Genomic DNA, 18,434 nt, shown 5'->3' with positions numbered 1-18,434 from the left:
ATGAGCACCTTAATAAACCAGTCAACAATCTTAAAGTATACTAAAATTAATCAAAATATTAAAAATTAAATTGAATAAAGAAATCTTAAGCCTAATTATTTTTTTAGCGAGATAAGAGGTCGAAAAAGCTTTAATAGTACTCATCTTATAAAGAAAAACTCAATGATACCAATATAGCTAATTTAATTATCATATAACTAATTGAGAATTTTATTTCTCTTATTTTATCTTTTACTTTCTCTCGTTTCTCAAAACTAAGGGATTGGAACACATAAAAAAACAAGGAATAAAGTTTAGGATCTAAATGTAAATTCTAAAATTAAAGGGGACCAAAGATGCAAAAAAAAAAAGAAGATTTGTAGGATGGAAATGATGTTTTTTCTTGTGATAATGAAATAAGCCCTACTATTCTTTTATCATTCTTTTTCTATTTTTTTTCAAAACTACAAATGGAAATCCTATTCTACCAAATTGGCTCTTAATATAATTTTAAAATTCATGATAGCACCTGGAGTTTTCAAGAATACATAAAGAAAATAAAATATTACAAACATTTACATGAAAAATGAAATTAAAAAAGATTTTCAGGGATAAAAATAAAAATAAAAACAAAAAACCGGCACCGTTCAATAAACAATGTTTTCGGTAATGATAAATCAAGGGTATATAGTAAAGAACCATAAAAACCTGTTCTTTTTTACAACATGCCTAAAAAGAAAACTTACCAATAAACAAAACGGTTCACCAAAATTATATGCAACCTTTGGTTAAATTATCAAACCCAACTACATTTTTTTTCATTACAAAATAAAATATTAAGAAAAAATGTAAGGAAACAAAACAGAGGCAAAGCTACAGCAAACACAGCTGCTAAAATTTAAAGGGTGTTTGTCGGGACGGTTGAATTGTATTTTTTTATATTATTTTGATGTTTTAATATTAAAAATAAATTTTTTTAAAAAAATTATTATTTTAATATATTTTTTTAAAAAATAATATTAAATAAAAAACAATTTTGCTACCGTTCCACACTCACTCTCTCTCTCTCTCTCTCTCTCTCTCAATGAATGAAGCCCGTTTCAGACAAATTTGTCGGCGAGAGACGTTTCTAATCATATTCACTCAGAGGGTAATTACGCCATTAGTGGCCATTAATATAATTAATTAATACATTTCCTTTTTTCTTTTATTTTTTCATGAAAATTAAGCTGTCATTTCTTTACTTAACAAAAACATATTATTACTGAGCTATTATATAGTTTTGTGTAATGTAATTATAATTATTATAGTTTTAAAATTTGATTTGTTTGGGTTATACATCAAGAAGAATAATTTAGATCGATACAGTTTTATTTTTTAAAAATTAAAAATTATATCAATTTAAAAAAATTAATAACCGTGTTTTAACCGCACTAGAACTGGGTCGACCAATTTTTTTTCTTCCTATAATTGGACTAATCCGAACTTAGATTAGTTAGATTCCAGTTCGATACATCAGACTTGTCCGGATCTTAAAATAATGGTAACTTATGTACAGTGATGGTAGTAAGCAATGATAAATAAATAAATAAATAAAGAAAAAAATAAAGAAAATGTTCTTTGTCATTTATATATAATTAATGCTTATAATATACATGCTTACACAAAGCTGTCCCTGTTTCTGTGCTGCTTCTTCTTCTTCTTCTCCCCCCCTCCCTCTCCTTTCTCTTTCTTTCTTTTTTCTCCTTTTGTTCTGCAGTTTGTTGTTATTGGGGCATTAGCTAGCCAGACTTTGTTTTCTTTGCTCCCTTTTTGGTTTACACTGCTGAAGAAGAAGAAGAAGTTGTGAGTTCTTCACGAAGATGCCAGTAAGTACGTTTCTTTTATATATCTGCGTTTCTTTCTCCTTTTCTCTTCCTGCAAATCTGGAAAGCTTGGAATCTTGATTGGTTTTGTGATATATTTTTGTTTTTTTCAAGTATTTTTTCACTGCCTTTCTGGGATTCTCATGTTTTGTTGTATAGTGCATCAGTGTTTCACAGCAATGGCTATGGCTGTGAATTCAGTTCATTTTTGCTATTTCTTGGTTCATGGGCATTCTATGCTTCTATCTTTTCTAAATATGGTGATAGTAAAGTTCCATTTTTGCTTGAACCGATGCTTTTAATTTGGATATTATTTGTGTGATAGATTTTTTTTTCCTGTTTTGCTTCTTCCATCTCTTCTCATTTCTAAATTTAGTTGTGTCTTGAATATCTGGTCTTTCTGTGTTGCTGTTACTCTGGGCAGTTCTGCTCTCATTGGAGTTTTTTTTTTTTTTTGACCTTTTATACTTTTGACTAGTTGATTTGTTTACTGCATTGCTTTCCTTTCTTTTGGATTCACCAAACCACAGTTCAGCTTCCACATCACAAGGAGGCTCATTTGTTTTACTAGAAAATACAGTATAATTATTTTTATTTTATTTTTTATAAATTGCTTTCCATTATGATCTCATGTATTTCATTGCTTCACTTGAAGCATCCTCTTGTCAACTAAAATATAATAGTTGCCTGCTATACTTCATCATAATAGGATTTTTCAATATTTTTTGGGGTGTAAAGGGAATTGTTAGCTTGCGAAATTCTTACATAATATGAAGAATGCTCTTTGTCTCCATATGGCATCTTTTTTTGTGATAAAATGGACAGCCTGGTTTTTGCTTTTCTTTGTTCTTATTCTGTTGTTGGTTTTGTGAGCTTTGTACAACTCACTAGATTCTAAGAATCCAATAGAGGAGGTTAGAGTCTGCTTGTTCCTGTTTCAATGAATTTTCAATGGAATTCATGATTGCTTTGAATTTTTTATTGCTCTCTTGTTTGATTGACTGTTGCGCAAAATGAATCTTTATTCTACGAATCTGTTCTTAGATTTGGTTGTTTTGTGAGCTTTGTACAACTCACTAGATTGTAAGAATCCAATAGAGGAGGTTAGAGTCTGCTTGTTCCTGTTTCAATGAATTTTCAATGGAATTCATGATTGCTTTGAATTTTTTATTGCTCTCTTGTTTAATTGACTGTGGTGCAAAATGAATCTTTATTCTACGAATCTGTTCTTAGATTTGGTTGTTTTTGCTCTTGTTTTTCAGGTGGCATTACTCTTGCTACTGGCACTGAGCATTGCCATTAGAATTGATGCAGAAGAGAGTAGCGGAGTGTGTGACTTTAAGCCGGGTTTAAAACCGAGGCCACATAGTGTGTCGATCTTGGAGTTTGGTGCAGTTGGAGATGGGAAAACATTGAATACTCTTGCTTTTCAGAATGCCATTTTCTATCTAAAGTCATTTACTGACAAGGGCGGTGCTCAGCTTTATGTCCCACCCGGAAAATGGCTTACTGGAAGTTTCAGTCTTACCAGCCATCTCACACTCTTCCTGGAAAAAGGTGCTGTCATTCTAGGATCGCAGGTACTTTTTCACTGTTTGCTTTCTCGTATTTGTTTTCCCTCATTTGTTTTGTTTGACCTGTTTCTAGTGAAGAGATAGATGAAGAAAAATCTTCTAACAATGCAAAATTAGTTTGGTTTGCTATGTTCAATCCTTGGGATTCTTACACATGCTTTCCTTGTTTGTCAGGATCCATCCCATTGGGATCTTGTTGATCCCTTACCCTCGTATGGTCGTGGGATTGAACTTCCTGGAAAAAGATATCGAAGTTTAATAAATGGAGATATGCTAACTGATGTGGTAGTAACTGGTAAAAGCACTTGCGTTTTCATTTGTTTCTCTTTCAATCACCGATTGTTTGGTCTTGATTGCTGCTTACCTGACATTTATTTGCTGGTCTAGGTGATAATGGGACCATTGATGGTCAGGGTTCAGTTTGGTGGGACTGGTTCGAGTCCCGTTCCTTGAACTACAGCCGCCCTCACCTTGTGGAATTTACATCATCTGATCATGTAGTAGTTTCAAATCTTACCTTCTTGAATGCTCCTGCATATAACATTCATCCTGTATATTGCAGGTAAGTTTTCTAAGATCCAGGTGATTGCTAATTTAATAAACAGCTTAATATTAGATGGAGTGACTTAGTTTTGTGTGCAAATTGTCTCTGATGCAGTAATGTGCTTGTTCAAAATATTTCAGTCTCTGCTCCTGGAGAATCCCCTTACACCATCGGCATAGTTCCAGGTTTGTGGAACTTGTGTTTGTGTAATTAACATGTTTTCCACTAATTTCCCTCACTACGAATACTAACTCTATTTCATCCTCAAAATTTTAAGTTGTATAATTTGCTCAAACTAAGAATGCTTTATTAATATAATGAGTGAAGAGATTAGGTGTGGATGAACTGCCTTGATTGTGTTTTGTAATCATTGTCGGACAAGAATTCAGCTGACTCGGTTTTTATTACATTTTCAGATTCTTCCAATAATGTGTGCATAGAGGACAGCCTCATCAAGGTTGGTTATGATGCGATTTCCCTCAAGAGTGGTTGGGATGAATATGGCATTGCCTATGATAGGCCAACACAAGATGTACACATAAGAAGGGTCTACCTTCAATCATCTTCAGGCTCGTCCATCGCCTTTGGTAGTGAGATGTCCGGTGGCATTTCTAATGTGTATGTTGAGCAGGTCTACCTATACAACTCATTTAGTGGCATTGAGTTTAGAACAACTAAGGGCAGAGGTGGTTATATCAAACGGGTCATCATATCAAATGTTGAATTGAAAAATATCAACATGGCATTTGGTGCCATTGGTGATTGTGGGTCACATCCGGATGACAGTTTCGATCCTAATGCCATCCCAATTCTTGATCAAATCACTTTGCAAAATGTGATTGGTTCAAACATCACTACGGCTGGAAACTTCACGGGACTTGCAGAATCTCCTTTCACCTCTATTTGTCTATTTAATGTCTCCTTAACAATTCCCGCCACCTCAACTTCTTGGACATGTTCAAACGTTATTGGCTTTTCAGAGCTTGTTTCCCCGGAACCATGTCCTGAACTCAACAGCTCATATTCAAATTCTTCCTCGATTTGCTATTCCATCCTGAATTCCTATGGTAAATCCGTGAACTTATGAATACCGTTCCTTCAAAAGTACAGTCATATGGGGTAAAAAGGGATTCTTCCACAGCTTATGGTCTCCAGAGTATGTTAGATTCTTTTCAATAAGACACATGTCTACAGTATTTGTTCCTTCATTCCCTTGGTTTTGCATTTCCTCCTGTTCAATTCTGCAGATTATTTGTACAGCTTCATATCTTCATTCATGTGTAAGAAAATTTTTGGTAGTTATTGCAACAAACCACAAAAGTGACATGAATATTCTTAGTATTGCTACCTGTATTCTATTAAACCCCATACCTTGTTCACAGAATCAGATGCATGCAATGCAGTTTCCTTGTGAAATCTTCATTGGATATGAATCAATATACCAGCAGTATTAGTTGACATGAATTGCATGAATTCAGTATTTTGTAGTTAAGGAAAAGAGCATCTTATAAAGTTTAGGAGCTTCTGCTTCAAGGTCTAGGACGTGACTGATACGAGGATTCTGATAAAGATTTGCACTTCTGGTTTTATGTGATGGGCATGGTTGTCAGGAAAATAATTGCAGTGTTTTAATCTCGAGCCCCCCCTGAAAACAGCATGGCATGGTACAGATTTGTTTCCTTCTGCAAAATGTTCCTGCTACAAATTTGTTTACACCAGAGCTTTGAGGTTTGATTAAAAAATGAGGCATAAATCCCTTCACTCCCAGCCTAATTAAATCACTAAATCGTTGATCTGCAGAAGGAAGATTATGGATCATATAAAAGGAAGAGCTCAGTAATTGCTTGATTCTAAATCAAAGTTGTGCTATGCCTAGTTGATAAACAATAATAAAGAAAGATTTTTTACACACACACACTGAAGTCAGCTGTCACCCCAATAAACCACATCCTACTCCACAATTTTCATCAAGCTGGTAACATCTGCAAGCAAATTATTGTTATAATAAAGTAAGGAACAACAAGTCTTTGACATAAATAATCTCTTTTTTTTCTTTCAAGAAACCACAATTTAATCGGGCAACTAGTTTTATATATATATATATATATATATATATATATAATAGATTTTCGCCAAACCTTTTTTAGTTAAAACTCAGATTTTTTTTGTTATTGTATTTTTCTTATAAAAAGATATATTTTCAATTCATAGAATGATTTTTTTTTACTAAAATCTCCTTTATTTAAGAAGAATTAATTGACATTAAGATTGACATTACCTATAGATTTGATGTGTTGAATCAGGTTACCCGATTCACGAGTTTAACGAGTTCAACCATCAAACATGTTATGTTTATATATATATATATATATATATATATATATATATAGTTTTTTATCCTTTAATTTTTCTAATTATTTTTTTTAATTTCACTCTTCTTCAGTATTGTATTGGATTGGTTAGAAAATGAAATTTATGATTTATTTTTTTCTATTTTCTCTAGGGTTATCATGATCTCAATAATGTTTTTCTTAGGCTTGGTGCTTGATTTGTAAGGATCTAATTTTATCATAAAAAAAATAAAAAAAATTTACAAAGACAACAAAGTTATTAAACCCATTGAAATTCATGATTTAGGTTGCAAGGTAACCAAGGTTGATCCAATATATCACCGTCTTATAATTTTTTTAAAAATTGTTGTCTTAAAAGTGTTTTTTTTAAAAATTATATCATGTTTTTAATGGTCATCCAAGTTATCTTTAGACCTATTAAATTAAATGATTCTCTTTGGATAAACTCTCATGCGATTTAATTTAAAACTCGAGTTGGGCAAAGAAGCAGTTGATATGTTTCAAGATCAAATCACTCGATTGAATTTAATAATATTATAAAAAAATATCTCTATACTCTTAATACTTTTTTAAGTTTAGAAAAAAAATATCTATCATGCAGCAAAACATGGACGAATGTACTGGTAAATTTTAAACTATAACTCCAAATTTTAAAATTTATTTTTCATAAGTCATGTCTAATATTTATACTATAGTATTGAAAAAAAAAACATATAAAGATAATGGGCCAACCCATCACCCCAGTAGCCCATTAAGTTGAATTTGGATCCAAAATTGGCATTTGGCCACATAAGGACAAATTCATCTATTATCATATCTAACAAGACCAAAACCCTCAAAAAACCTCTCAAAGACCAACCGAAAAGCACGAGAGCGACTAAAAGCTCTAAGCTTGTACTTAACTTCAATGGCGGCGAAGAAACAAGAGAGTAACAACAAATCAAAGAAGAGAAAGCAAAACCCAGATGCTAAGACGAATACATATAGCTCATTTTCTAAAAGACCGAAGCTTGTCAGCTCAAAACCTGAAAACAAGCAAGAAAAGAAGCCTTTCAAGCCATTTAAGAAGCAGAATTTTGGCAAATTGAAGTCGCAATCTGGTGAAGAGAAGAACACCCCTTTATCAAAAAGAGAGCGTAGGCTACATGCAAAGGTTATTTATTTTCTAGTTTTTTTTTTTAATTTCTTTTGTATAGTTTTAGTGGTATTATGTATAGTTGTTTTTTGCGTACTGAGTGTTTTTGTTTGTTTGATGATAGGAATTGACGGAGGCTAGGAAGAAGAGAAGGAAGCAACATTACACTCTTGAACTAGTATGCGCATTCTTTTAATTTGTTTTTATATCCAATCTGATTCATTGAAGTCAAATATTTGTCTTTGAGTCGTGGTTTAAGGAGTTATTTGGGACTAACATGTCCTTTGAGGAATCAACTTATCATTTTTGGAAAAGATAAGTTGAAGTTCAAGGCTTGGTGTTTTTTTTAAAAGGAAATCTGAAGTGTATTGGCTATAGTTTATGTTGTAAGTTTTGTTTATTGTGATTATTGGTTTGAGCAAATATCTTTTATTTTCATACAGGAGCTTGCACGTCTTTGGGAAAAGATGAGGCAGCGTAATATTGTCAAAGAAGAGAGATCCAAGTACTTTTTTTTTTGTTAAGCTTAACTCCATGATAACATGTGCATGGGATTTTTCTTTCATTCTCTCTCTTAACCGTTTTTTCCCTTTTAAATTATCTTAAAAGGATTATTGCTGAAGCTATACTAAAGATGAAGGGGAAGATTCCGGAAATTGCAAGCTCCCATGTTTCGTCTCGTGTTCTGCAGGTGATTTTCTGCTTCCTTTTTGTTTGTCCATGATATGGGTTTTCCTAAGTTTACTGGTTTGTAAATGTTTGTTGTATCCCTCATTTATGCTGTTTTATTTCATTTTCAGACTTGTGTGAAGTATTGTACACAAGCTGAAAGGGATACCGTATTTGACGAGCTCAAGCCACATTTTCTGACCTTTGCGACCAACAAGTATGCAATTCATCTTGTCATGAAAATGCTAGATAATGGTACGTTTTGAGTTGAGAGAATCAAAACAGAAACTAGAGGGACAATCAAAATGCCAGTTCCTATACATTATATTTATACTTGTAAGTAAGACCCTTTTACTTTCATCATCTAAACTTCTTTATCTTGTTTGCAGCTTCTAAAAAACAGCTAGCAGAGTTCATCAGCTCCCTCCGTGGGCATGCTGCTTCTCTTCTTCGACACACTGTTGGATCTGTTGGTATGTTATACACTTGGGTTTTTGTTTGCTTTTTTTAAGGAGTAGTGGATCTCTTGGATACTCTGATTAAAGATATATTGATTCTGCTTAATTGTCTGTTACTCACTCTAATTCTCTCAATTTTCATTGAACTTAATTCTGGTGGTTTGTCAGTTCTGAAGACTCAATAGTTGATCTAAACCTGATTCATCCCTATACTTGATGCAAAACATTACCTTGTTAGAGGCTATTCCCTTGAATTTTTCTTTAGATTATGGTTTCCTTTGGTTTTTCCCTATCCTTTTCAGGAAAATATTGTTTCTATACTACTGTTTCTCAAGTTTGATGAATTGGATAAAGGTTTCCTATTGAAGATAGAATGCAACTGATTACTTTTTTAAAAAAATTCCTTTTTCAGTTATCGAGCATGCATACCAGCTGGGAAATGCAACTCAAAAACAAGAGCTTCTGATGGAGTTGTATTCCACTGAACTTCAATTGTTCAAGGATCTTTCATCAATGAAAGAAAGCAGGTGACTCATTTTCTGTTTCTAGTACTTTGCCATGCAAGAGTGTTCCTTATTGTAATATTTTCATGCTGCTTTCTTGATTTTGTTGAATATTTATCTATGCCTTGGTAATCTTTCAGGTTACTGGATGTTATCTTGAAGCTGAACCTACAGAAAGGTTCAGTCTTACGACACATGGCTTCTGTCATTCAACCAATTCTGGAGAAAGGAATTGTTGATCACTCTATTATACACAGGGTGCTAATAGAGTACCTCAGCATAGCTGGCAAGGTTAAACAACATTTTAATGCCCTAAACAATTTCAAAAGAACAAAATGTGAAGCATTTTATTTTCTACAGTAGTAGTTTCTCTTTGCAACTTTGTTGTCTTTCTAAATTAAGTTTGTTTTTAGACCTCAGCAGCAGAAATAATTCAACAATTGTCAGGCCCACTTCTTGTTCGAATGATCCATACAAGGGATGGATCTCGGATTGGGATACTGTGTGTCAAACATGGGAGTGCTAAGGTTTGTTGCATTTTCTTTGATCTTTAATATCGACAAAGATTTAAAAATAGTTGTTTATTTATTCAACCATGTGAAAAGGGTTATTCTGATTTCCATCGGTTGTCCATTGCCCTTTAATCTTTCTTTCCTTTTCCTTTTGTGATAATATCCAGGAGCGAAAGAAGATTGTCAAAGGACTGAAAGGCACAGTAGGCAAAACAGCTCATTTTCAGTATGGAAGTTTGGTAAGGATTTCATTTTTCATCTGTACGTGCTCTGTAGCTTCACGTATTTATTGCTCTTGTGGCTGGAGAAACCATTTACAGTCACCTTCCTGACATTGTCTTCTGACTTAAAAAGTTTCATTTAAGTATTTGATGTTGTGTTTTACCAATTGAGTTCACTCTTATGTTTCCTGTATTTCCTTGGGTAGATCCTGCACCACATAATTTCCTCCAGATCTGCATATATTGCTGAATTGTTTTCTGTAGTTGTAAATGGATTCTTTGTTCTGTGTTTTTGTTTCCAGTGGTGGTGGGGGGTGGGGTTGGGGTATGGTTCAAATTGTAAAGATTAGTGACTGAAGGTTGTGTATATGCTTTACACTATATCTCAGTATTTTGAATTTTTATGCCCATTTGCATTATCTTCAGCTTCATCTGTTTCCTTGCTTGTGTCATCATATTTTTGTTCTGTGGTATTCTCTGACTATTAACTTTTTTGTGTATCGGATGTTTTTAGGTACTTGCCTGCATTGTCTCAACTATTGACGACACAAAGCTCGTAACAAAGGTTGTTTCTAGTTGTGATGCTTATTACTGTTATTCTTTAGAATTTTCTTTTGAATGTCTCTCTGATTGAGTTTCTATTAAACTCCTCTGATTGCAGACTGTCATTCGCGAGCTTCAGTCGATCTTAAAGGAGCTTGTTTTGGATAAGGTTTCTACTCTTCTTGCACCTTGGAAGTCATTTTGGTTACATATATAATGGGAAAAGGTGTTGTGTAGCTTTAACTGTAAAACATGGATGGTCACCAAGTGTTTATTAAAATTCGGAATGCCACAAACAGGACTGGCTATTAATTATTAATTATTAATTAATTCAACATATCATCAAACCCCCTGGGCACCTCTGCTAACAAAATTTGGAAAACTGGTTCTTACAACGTATTTATTTATCAATTAATTTTGTGGGATCTTTTATCTCAGTTTTTTTATATTGACAGATTTTTAGCTGTCTGGTTTTACCCTTACAAAACTTGTTCCTGATTCTTTTCACTGTTTATTAGAATGGAAGACGTCCTTTGTTGCAGTTGCTTAATCCAAATTGTACGCGGTATTTCAGTCCTGATGAAATGGCTTCTCTTAGCCTATCTATTTCCTCTCTCAATGCCATGGTAACGTGATATTCATTTATCATTTATCTGGACCCTGAATGATCTTAGATCACTGATGCAATAATGCTTGACTGTACTATTTTTCTTTTCCATTTGCAGGGTGAATTGGAAGTAAATTCTGAAACTAAGTCTTTAAAGGACGAGGAATCTATTGACAAGGACAACAATGGGAGAGAAGTTACAATGGCAAAGCCTGATGGAAGTACAAGCCCTGAAACTCTTCAACTCATTGAGGGTGGCAAAAAAGATCCTTCTATTAGAAGGCAAGAGCTGTTGGTGGGCAGTGGCCTTGCTGAGGTTTGTTACATTAAGATCTCTAAAATTCCTTTTGTTGCTCCTTTCTATGGTGTCTCTGTATCAGAAAGACTTCTGGCTTTGATACTACTGTGCTTTGCAGAGCCTCATTGACATATGTATCGAGAATGCAGAAGAGTTGCTAAGATCAAATTTTGGTAAAGAAATCTTATATGAGGTTAGTCCCTGCATCTGATATTTTGTTGTAGTAATTATTTACTTCAACCTCCAGAAGTTCAGTTGCTGAAACTTGTTATGATATTTTCACCTCTCTCTTCTGAAGTCTATGTTAGTGTGAACTTGCTATTTTGCTTGATTATTGGGTTTAGGAGGCACATACGTGCCCCTATTAAGAGTGCATTTGATAATGTGTTGCAGGTGCTTCTGAAAAGGCATCAAATTGGGATGCTTTTTTTGTGATTTCGACATCTTCATGTCACAACCATCCTAAAGCTCTCAAAAAATACCAATCTGATGCCTTTGCAGTTCAAAATCAATTTGAAAAGCACTATAAAAAACACTGAGCAATTGCACTACCGAACAGGCACTAGATGTCTTTGTAAATACCTGGCTTAACCCATCAGATCATTTGATTTGATCTATCTTGGTGATGAATGAAGGTTGCAACTGGGGGCTCTGGTGGTATCCTTCGAGAAACTTTGGGTGACAAGATGAACACCTTGCATGAAGCTATAGCATCACTTGCAGCAGAATCTAAATTTGAGGAATCAGATAAGGATCATGTCCTTGAAAATTTCCACTCCAGTCGGACCATTAGGAAATTAGTTATGGAAAGCTCCATGTTTGCCACCACTCTATGGAAGAAAGCTTTGAAAGGAAAGTGTGAGCAGTGGACACAAGGTCACAGGTTAGGCTAACATTCAAGTCTCTCTTGCAAGTAGAATGCATTTAGCCAAAGCATAATTTTGATATCTGATGTTAATGTCTTTCGTAACGTTCTGCAGTTCTAAGATAATACGTGCATTCTTGGAATCGTCTGATGCCGAGATCAGTAAACTAGCCAAGGAAGAACTGCAGCCCTTAATAGACAGGGGTATTCTCAAATTACCTGAAAAGAAGCAACCAGCAAACAAATGAAGGTAAAATCGTTTGCAGCTGACGGTCACTATAATGACACTATCTCAAAGTACAGGCACAGCAGCTCCTGGATCACTGGTTGAATTGAATTTGAACTCAACCACGACAAGACAAGCATAGAGTGGATCCAAATCTGAAATGAGGTCCAAGGAAAAGGTGTTATAGCATGTACTGTAGCCTATCTATCTTTCTCTTCCATGAATCATATCAACGTGCACAACATCTGTACATTACAGAAATCACTTTGTTGCCGATCTGTGTCACAGCAGAATCATGTTTTTGTTCCTCCTATCAAGCTTGAAATTTTGTTATGTTACGACTTCCAATTTGTAGAAGCATTTGATCAAATATATGACTTCAACAATTTTGACGTTACATCATCTTAAGATTGCCATGACAGTCACGTCAGCTTCATCTCTTCCTTTGTTTATCTCCCTTGAAAATTACCAGCTGTAAAATATCGACTGCATAAAACCATGAATCTAGTGAGACAGAAATGATTAAGATAATGGGACAGAGGCCTGTTCTTCGAAAGGATAGATTTACTGTTATAAAAACATATTTATTTTTATGAATTTATCTCTGTTATTTTCTATTTTTTTGGACATTAATCAAAAGCAATTTAGATGCATCAGCTGCATTTTTCTTTTAGAATATCAACTTAAATGACTGGAATCACAAAAAACGCTTATAGTAAGGGAAAAAAACACAATTAAGCTCAGATTTTCAGCTGTTTCGTAAAGAAATATACAGAGGAGAGCTTGTATTCTATGCTGTTTCATAAAGAAATATCTTAATTAATTAACTCTGTTCTGTTTGGTTAAGTGTGATCGAAGCCATGTTTTACACTAATTATAGTTTTAAAAGTGTTTGTTTGTTGAATACACAATAATTTTGCATAAATTCTACTGAAAGCTTTATTTTAAAATCTTGATTATGAAAAAACTATAATTCATTGTTTTTCTTGAACTGTAATTATAAAAGCTATCAAGACACAGAGCATGGTTGCCAAAAATGTTACTAGCTCCCTCCCTACACACTACTACTCCTTGTAGTTCTATGTCCAGTGAAAATCAATGCCAATAATATATATTATTATGTTTTTTTAAAAAAAAAATTAACATCGAGAAATGCCACAGCTCCATAGAACATATATTTTCTACTGAACCCTACGCCCTTACCAATGGATCTGTGATTCCCAATATTATTTCATGGCACGATAGATGCTATTTGACTGAAAAATGTTTTGTTTGACTCCAGGAGTGTGACATTTTGTGGTTGTCTCCTTCCTCTGCTTTCTAGATTCTTAGGCATATGATTGAATCTCATTTCTTTTCCTTTTTCAAAATACAATTTCTTGGTAATTGAGAATTTATTTTTTTCTTTTTGTTTAGAAAATGTTTGGGAACGCGGCTGTGGCTGCGTTTCCAAAAAAATTGAATTTTTTTTTGGCTAAAATTTAATATGGTTTGTATGATTTGAATCGTTTCGATGTGCTGATATTAAAAATGATTTTTAAAAAATAAAAAAACATCATTGGTATGCATTTTAACACGAAAAGTTATTTGAAAAGCACCCGCAACCACACTACCAAACACGCTTTTAGACTTGCTCCAATTTTCTTCAGTAAATGTTTTTTTTTTATATATATAGAAAAAATGCTTTAAATATCCCCATAACTGAGTATCTACCACAAATTCAAGGGATCGGTCTAGTGGATAGTGAGATTTACTCAGTTTCCTAACCTTTTATATTCAAATTTTAAGATGAACACTTGGTAGAACTTATTAAATTCCATTTAATGCATGAGAATATCATTAAAGATCAATGGACGTGATCGCAATTGATATACTAACTGATTCGAAACAAGTATTTCAAGGCACATAGCATTATTTTTGAATACAGGTGAGCTGACACATGACAATGGCTGCTCTCTTAATATCTCGTGAAGAAGATAAAAGAATGGCCTCTAAGCTCTCAAAATCCAACCTCTAGATTTGATTTTTAAATTGAAATCAACCCAACTAATAGGGATTGAGGGATGGATATTGGAGCCAAAATCCAAATATTAACTTTTTTTATTTATTTATTAATGTAGATATCTAGATCAGTTTGCGTGTACCTCGACTAATCTCATATGCCCTGAAGTTAACGATCATATAAATCTTGATTAATCCCATGTATTCTGAAATTAATAATTATATAAGTCTCTAATGATTTTAAAATTCGTGAAACTCGATCAAATAACTTGTAAAAATACAAAACTAAAAAATAATCACCTGAGCTTCACCCCCGTATGGTTAATCTAAATATTAACCTCGTCAAACATTAACGTTAACCTCTCCATCTCTTCTCTTCCCACCAACCGATCCACTTTGAAAAATCTCTCTCGCAAACTTTGCTCTCTTTTCTTAACTGCTCCACCATTGCAATCACTCCCTCTCCTTAAAGACCGACGAAACGTACACCAACATTAAGACAATACACATTTAGCAACAATAGGAGTATATATAACAGTTCCATTCTTCATTTTTTACCCCTCTTCTCTCTAAAATGGGACTAGAATTAGAAACCAAGAAATCCCAGTTAGTGTTTGAGATTTGTTCTCTCTCAGCCCTATTGGTTTCCTGTGTTCACAGGCATCATAGTAGCAGCTGTGATCCTGTGGAATCGCATTTTATTGATTGGTATCGCATTCTGGGAGTACGTAATGTGTTAATCTTCTTGATCTTGATTACTTCTCAAGGTTTCTTTATGTTTTATTTCAATTTAATTCAATGTGTTCTTGGACTTGTTCGCAGGTAGATGAAAATGCAGGCTTAGAAGTTATAAAGAAGAGGTATCATAAACTTGGTAAGTGCGTTTTTGGATATATATATATATATATATAATGTTGATCTGCTTTTCCTTCCGTTTGTGGTGAGGATTGTTAATTTCTTGTGGCAGCTTTGCAACTTCACCCAGACAAGAACAACCATCCTAAAGCTGACATTGCCTTCAAGCTTGTCTTGGAGGTTAGATAGACTATTCTCTTCTTATTTATTGATACGGGTAGAACTTGGCATGTATAGTTGCATGGACTACTACTATTTCAATGAAGATTTATTGCTTAAATTGGTTTATGTAATCAATCAGATGAGATAGATATTAGACAATTCTTATGGATTAATGATGGAGATAATCATTTGAATCAAATTGAATTTAAGAAATATAGAATATGGATAGATGACACAAAATCATTTGCATTTTGGGACCATCCGTGGGCACTGACTGAACTTGGTTATTTAATTTCAAACCAAGATTTAGATAAATACCATTAGATTCTATTGTTATTAGAGTAGATAAACTCGCACCAGTAATCACATCAAACCTAGCAGCCTGTAAAATAAATGCTCACGAGGATGAAATGCAATATTTGATGACTACTAATGGTTCTGTACTATGAGAGTTGCCCTGTGTGACATAGCCATAAAGCCATGGCAGAGTTTGGGTGACAGAAAGGGGCCCTGGCTGGTTTCCCCTGTAAAAAGAAAAATTCACCAAACTTTGTTTTCTTCTTGTTAGTTTTTCCATCTTTTGATAGTTCTCTCCTTTTACTTCCACCTTTAATACACCAAGCTTTGTTACTTCACTTTGCTTCATTTCTTTCTGGGATAGCTTTCCATCAGTCTTGTTCCGTTTTCCAGAATCTATGGCTGCCTTGAATGTTCTTGCCGCAATGGCAGCAATGGCATTTGAATATCCCCCTGATTGCGGCCATGACATTCGTGGAAGTCATAAACTGGCCGATTGGAGGAATATGGGGCAAGATTGATGAACTTTTTCAAAAAAAATCAGTGCGAAGCAGGAACTGCCAAGTTGGGGTATCGTGATATAAAATTATATCACAACACCCTTCATCATTCTTTTAGTAATTAAGAATCAACATAAAATTTCATGGAACAGTTCAGTTTTTTTTTTTAAAAAAATAAATTTCAATGTTTGTGTGTCTCTCTGTATATATGTATGCATGTATGTTCCTTTCAGCATCCTCTGAAAAAGAATACGCTTTTTCTTGCAGGCTTATTCATATCTCTCAGATAATATAAAGAGAAGAGACTTCAACTTGGAGAGAAGCAAGAAATTCTGCATTGTGTGCAACAGAATTCCATATGCATTTTCCAACAATTTGAGCAAATCACATGCATCGAAAGTTGTCGAGGAATTGAAATCTGCAAATCGCACAAGATTGCTTCGAAATCGGGTAAAAGAAATAAAACAAAGATTCAAAGAGGAAATCAAGGTGATGGAGAACTGTTTGAGGGCTAATAGCTTGTCAAGGAAAGAAACACCTCTTTTCAAACCATCAGGGAATTACCAATTCCAAAGCAACACTCGTTGTGTGTCACAGAAGGCCGAGTCCCCGGTTTTTGATCCATCAAACTATCTTTTCACAGGCTATCCTCACATTAGGAATCGGATTTACAAGAAACCCGAGAACTTTTCAGACTTGAAGAGGGGAGATATATTGAACAAGTACGGTGGCCATGGAGAAGGAAGATCATATAATGATTTCCCAGTTTTTGAGATGAGATCAGATGGAGGAATGCTCAAGGAATCTGCTGCTTGTGTTTATTCATAATCCTGAATACTGAATAGTATTCATCCATACAGTACTGTGGAATTAGAGTTGCAGAATCTTACGTTAGCAGAGAATTCTTTTCGTATTTTGTTGCTGACATGGAGAATTTTTTCAAGCAAGAAACTGGTTTGTTGTAGAGAATTCATCCAAAGAAGGAATTACTTGTTGCAAAGAACCTCTACTTCATATAGAAACACATACCAGAACTCTTCACTCGGTATAAAAATAGCAAATTGTAGATAATTCAACCAGATAAACATTATTCATTAGAAAGAATCATTTTCAATAAGGAATTATGCGTGAAGAAATAATCCTTCACAAAATATTGCCAAAACGAGCTAGATTTTGTCCAAATTCAGCCTGGCTGATCTTGGGGCTCTAGGAGGCTGGTTCTTGGGCTACTCTGTGAAAATCAATGCCGATAATATACTGGAAAAACCATTAAAAATCTCATGTCTTTTGAAGGCGGAAACACTTATGCATATCATATTTTCATTCATTACTGTTTCATAATTCATCTCACACTACTACTACATTTTGAACCCGACTCGGTCAGACAAAAATGTGAAAAAGATTATAGATTTGTAATTATGATTTTATTAATGCCCAAATCACTGGTATAAATGAAATATTACTAGTTTGTTATTGTTAAATAATATTTATGTAATCTTATTTATTAAGAATAGAATAATACTTTCAGTTTAACCTATATATACTTTATATGTATTTAGGTTAAGATTAAGTATTCATAATATAAAGATTATTCAGAATTTTAGCCTCCTTTTTGTATTTGATCTCAATTATTTTAACATGGTATCATAGCTGATTTTATGGAACGAGGCTTAATCTCGAACACAACTTCGCGGGTCCAACTTTTTTTTGTCCGCTTCTGCAAAATTTGGTATTTCGTCAGTTTCTGCAATTATTTTGGTATTTCGTCTTCCCTTCAGCTTTTGCAATTTGATATTTCCATCCATTTTCTGCAAATTTGTTTTGTGTTTTGGAGTAATAGTATAATTTTGAGAAGATATTTGTTTAGTTTCTACAATTTGATATTTTATTTTCCACTGCTTTTGCATTCTGGTTCTCTATGATTGTTGATTATGGCTACTGAAAGAGATGATTTGCTTCAGTCTGTGAGTGTGAGGTTGGATGGGAAGAACTATTCGTATTGAAGCTATGTAATGAGAAATTTTTTTAAGGATAAGAAGATGTGGGGGTATGTTAGTGGAGCTTATATGATACCTAAGAGTAATGAGGAGGGGGATGCTGTTTTGATAGATACATGAGAAGCAAATAATGCAAAGATCATTACTTGGATCAACAATTCTGTTGAGCATTCGATAGGTACGCAGTTGGCGAAGTATGAGACAACAAAAGAGGTTTGAGATCATTTACAAAGGTTATTCACGTAATCAAATTTTACAAAACAGTATCAGTT

The 18,434-nt window shown here is 33.9% G+C and overlaps 3 protein-coding genes across 3 annotated transcripts; all 3 read left to right on the top strand.

Annotated features, from left to right (window-relative positions):
- Positions 1 to 1,633: 1,633 nt before the first annotated feature.
- LOC133697623 (probable polygalacturonase) lies at positions 1,634 to 5,303 on the top strand. Its single transcript, XM_062120309.1, has 6 exons — positions 1,634 to 1,847; positions 3,107 to 3,424; positions 3,593 to 3,713; positions 3,806 to 3,980; positions 4,077 to 4,147; positions 4,379 to 5,303. The coding sequence occupies exons 1-6, from the start codon at positions 1,842 to 1,844 to the stop codon at positions 5,047 to 5,049; spliced, it is 1,362 nt and encodes a 453-aa protein (XP_061976293.1). The 5' UTR covers positions 1,634 to 1,841; the 3' UTR covers positions 5,050 to 5,303.
- Positions 5,304 to 7,126: 1,823 nt separating this feature from the next.
- LOC133695869 (pumilio homolog 24) lies at positions 7,127 to 12,747 on the top strand. Its single transcript, XM_062117835.1, has 17 exons — positions 7,127 to 7,466; positions 7,573 to 7,626; positions 7,892 to 7,953; positions 8,058 to 8,139; positions 8,249 to 8,372; positions 8,507 to 8,590; positions 8,988 to 9,102; positions 9,219 to 9,369; positions 9,492 to 9,605; positions 9,758 to 9,829; positions 10,326 to 10,376; positions 10,473 to 10,523; positions 10,873 to 10,980; positions 11,080 to 11,277; positions 11,378 to 11,452; positions 11,895 to 12,142; positions 12,240 to 12,747. Exons 1-17 carry the CDS (start codon positions 7,221 to 7,223, stop codon positions 12,370 to 12,372), a joined length of 1,968 nt encoding a protein of 655 aa, XP_061973819.1. The 5' UTR covers positions 7,127 to 7,220; the 3' UTR covers positions 12,373 to 12,747.
- A 1,971-nt stretch (positions 12,748 to 14,718) lies between these two features.
- LOC133695747 (pre-mRNA-splicing factor cwf23-like) lies at positions 14,719 to 17,219 on the top strand. Its single transcript, XM_062117692.1, has 4 exons — positions 14,719 to 15,075; positions 15,174 to 15,225; positions 15,319 to 15,386; positions 16,433 to 17,219. Exons 1-4 carry the CDS (start codon positions 14,926 to 14,928, stop codon positions 16,991 to 16,993), a joined length of 831 nt encoding a protein of 276 aa, XP_061973676.1. The 5' UTR covers positions 14,719 to 14,925; the 3' UTR covers positions 16,994 to 17,219.
- Positions 17,220 to 18,434: the final 1,215 nt, after the last annotated feature.

The sequence above is a fragment of the Populus nigra genome, chromosome 6, assembly GCF_951802175.1.
Source record: "Populus nigra chromosome 6, ddPopNigr1.1, whole genome shotgun sequence".
NCBI classification, from domain to species: Eukaryota; Viridiplantae; Streptophyta; class Magnoliopsida; order Malpighiales; family Salicaceae; genus Populus; species Populus nigra.
The sequence above is the reverse complement of the archived record's forward strand: the minus strand, read 5'-3'. Positions and strand labels throughout refer to the sequence as shown.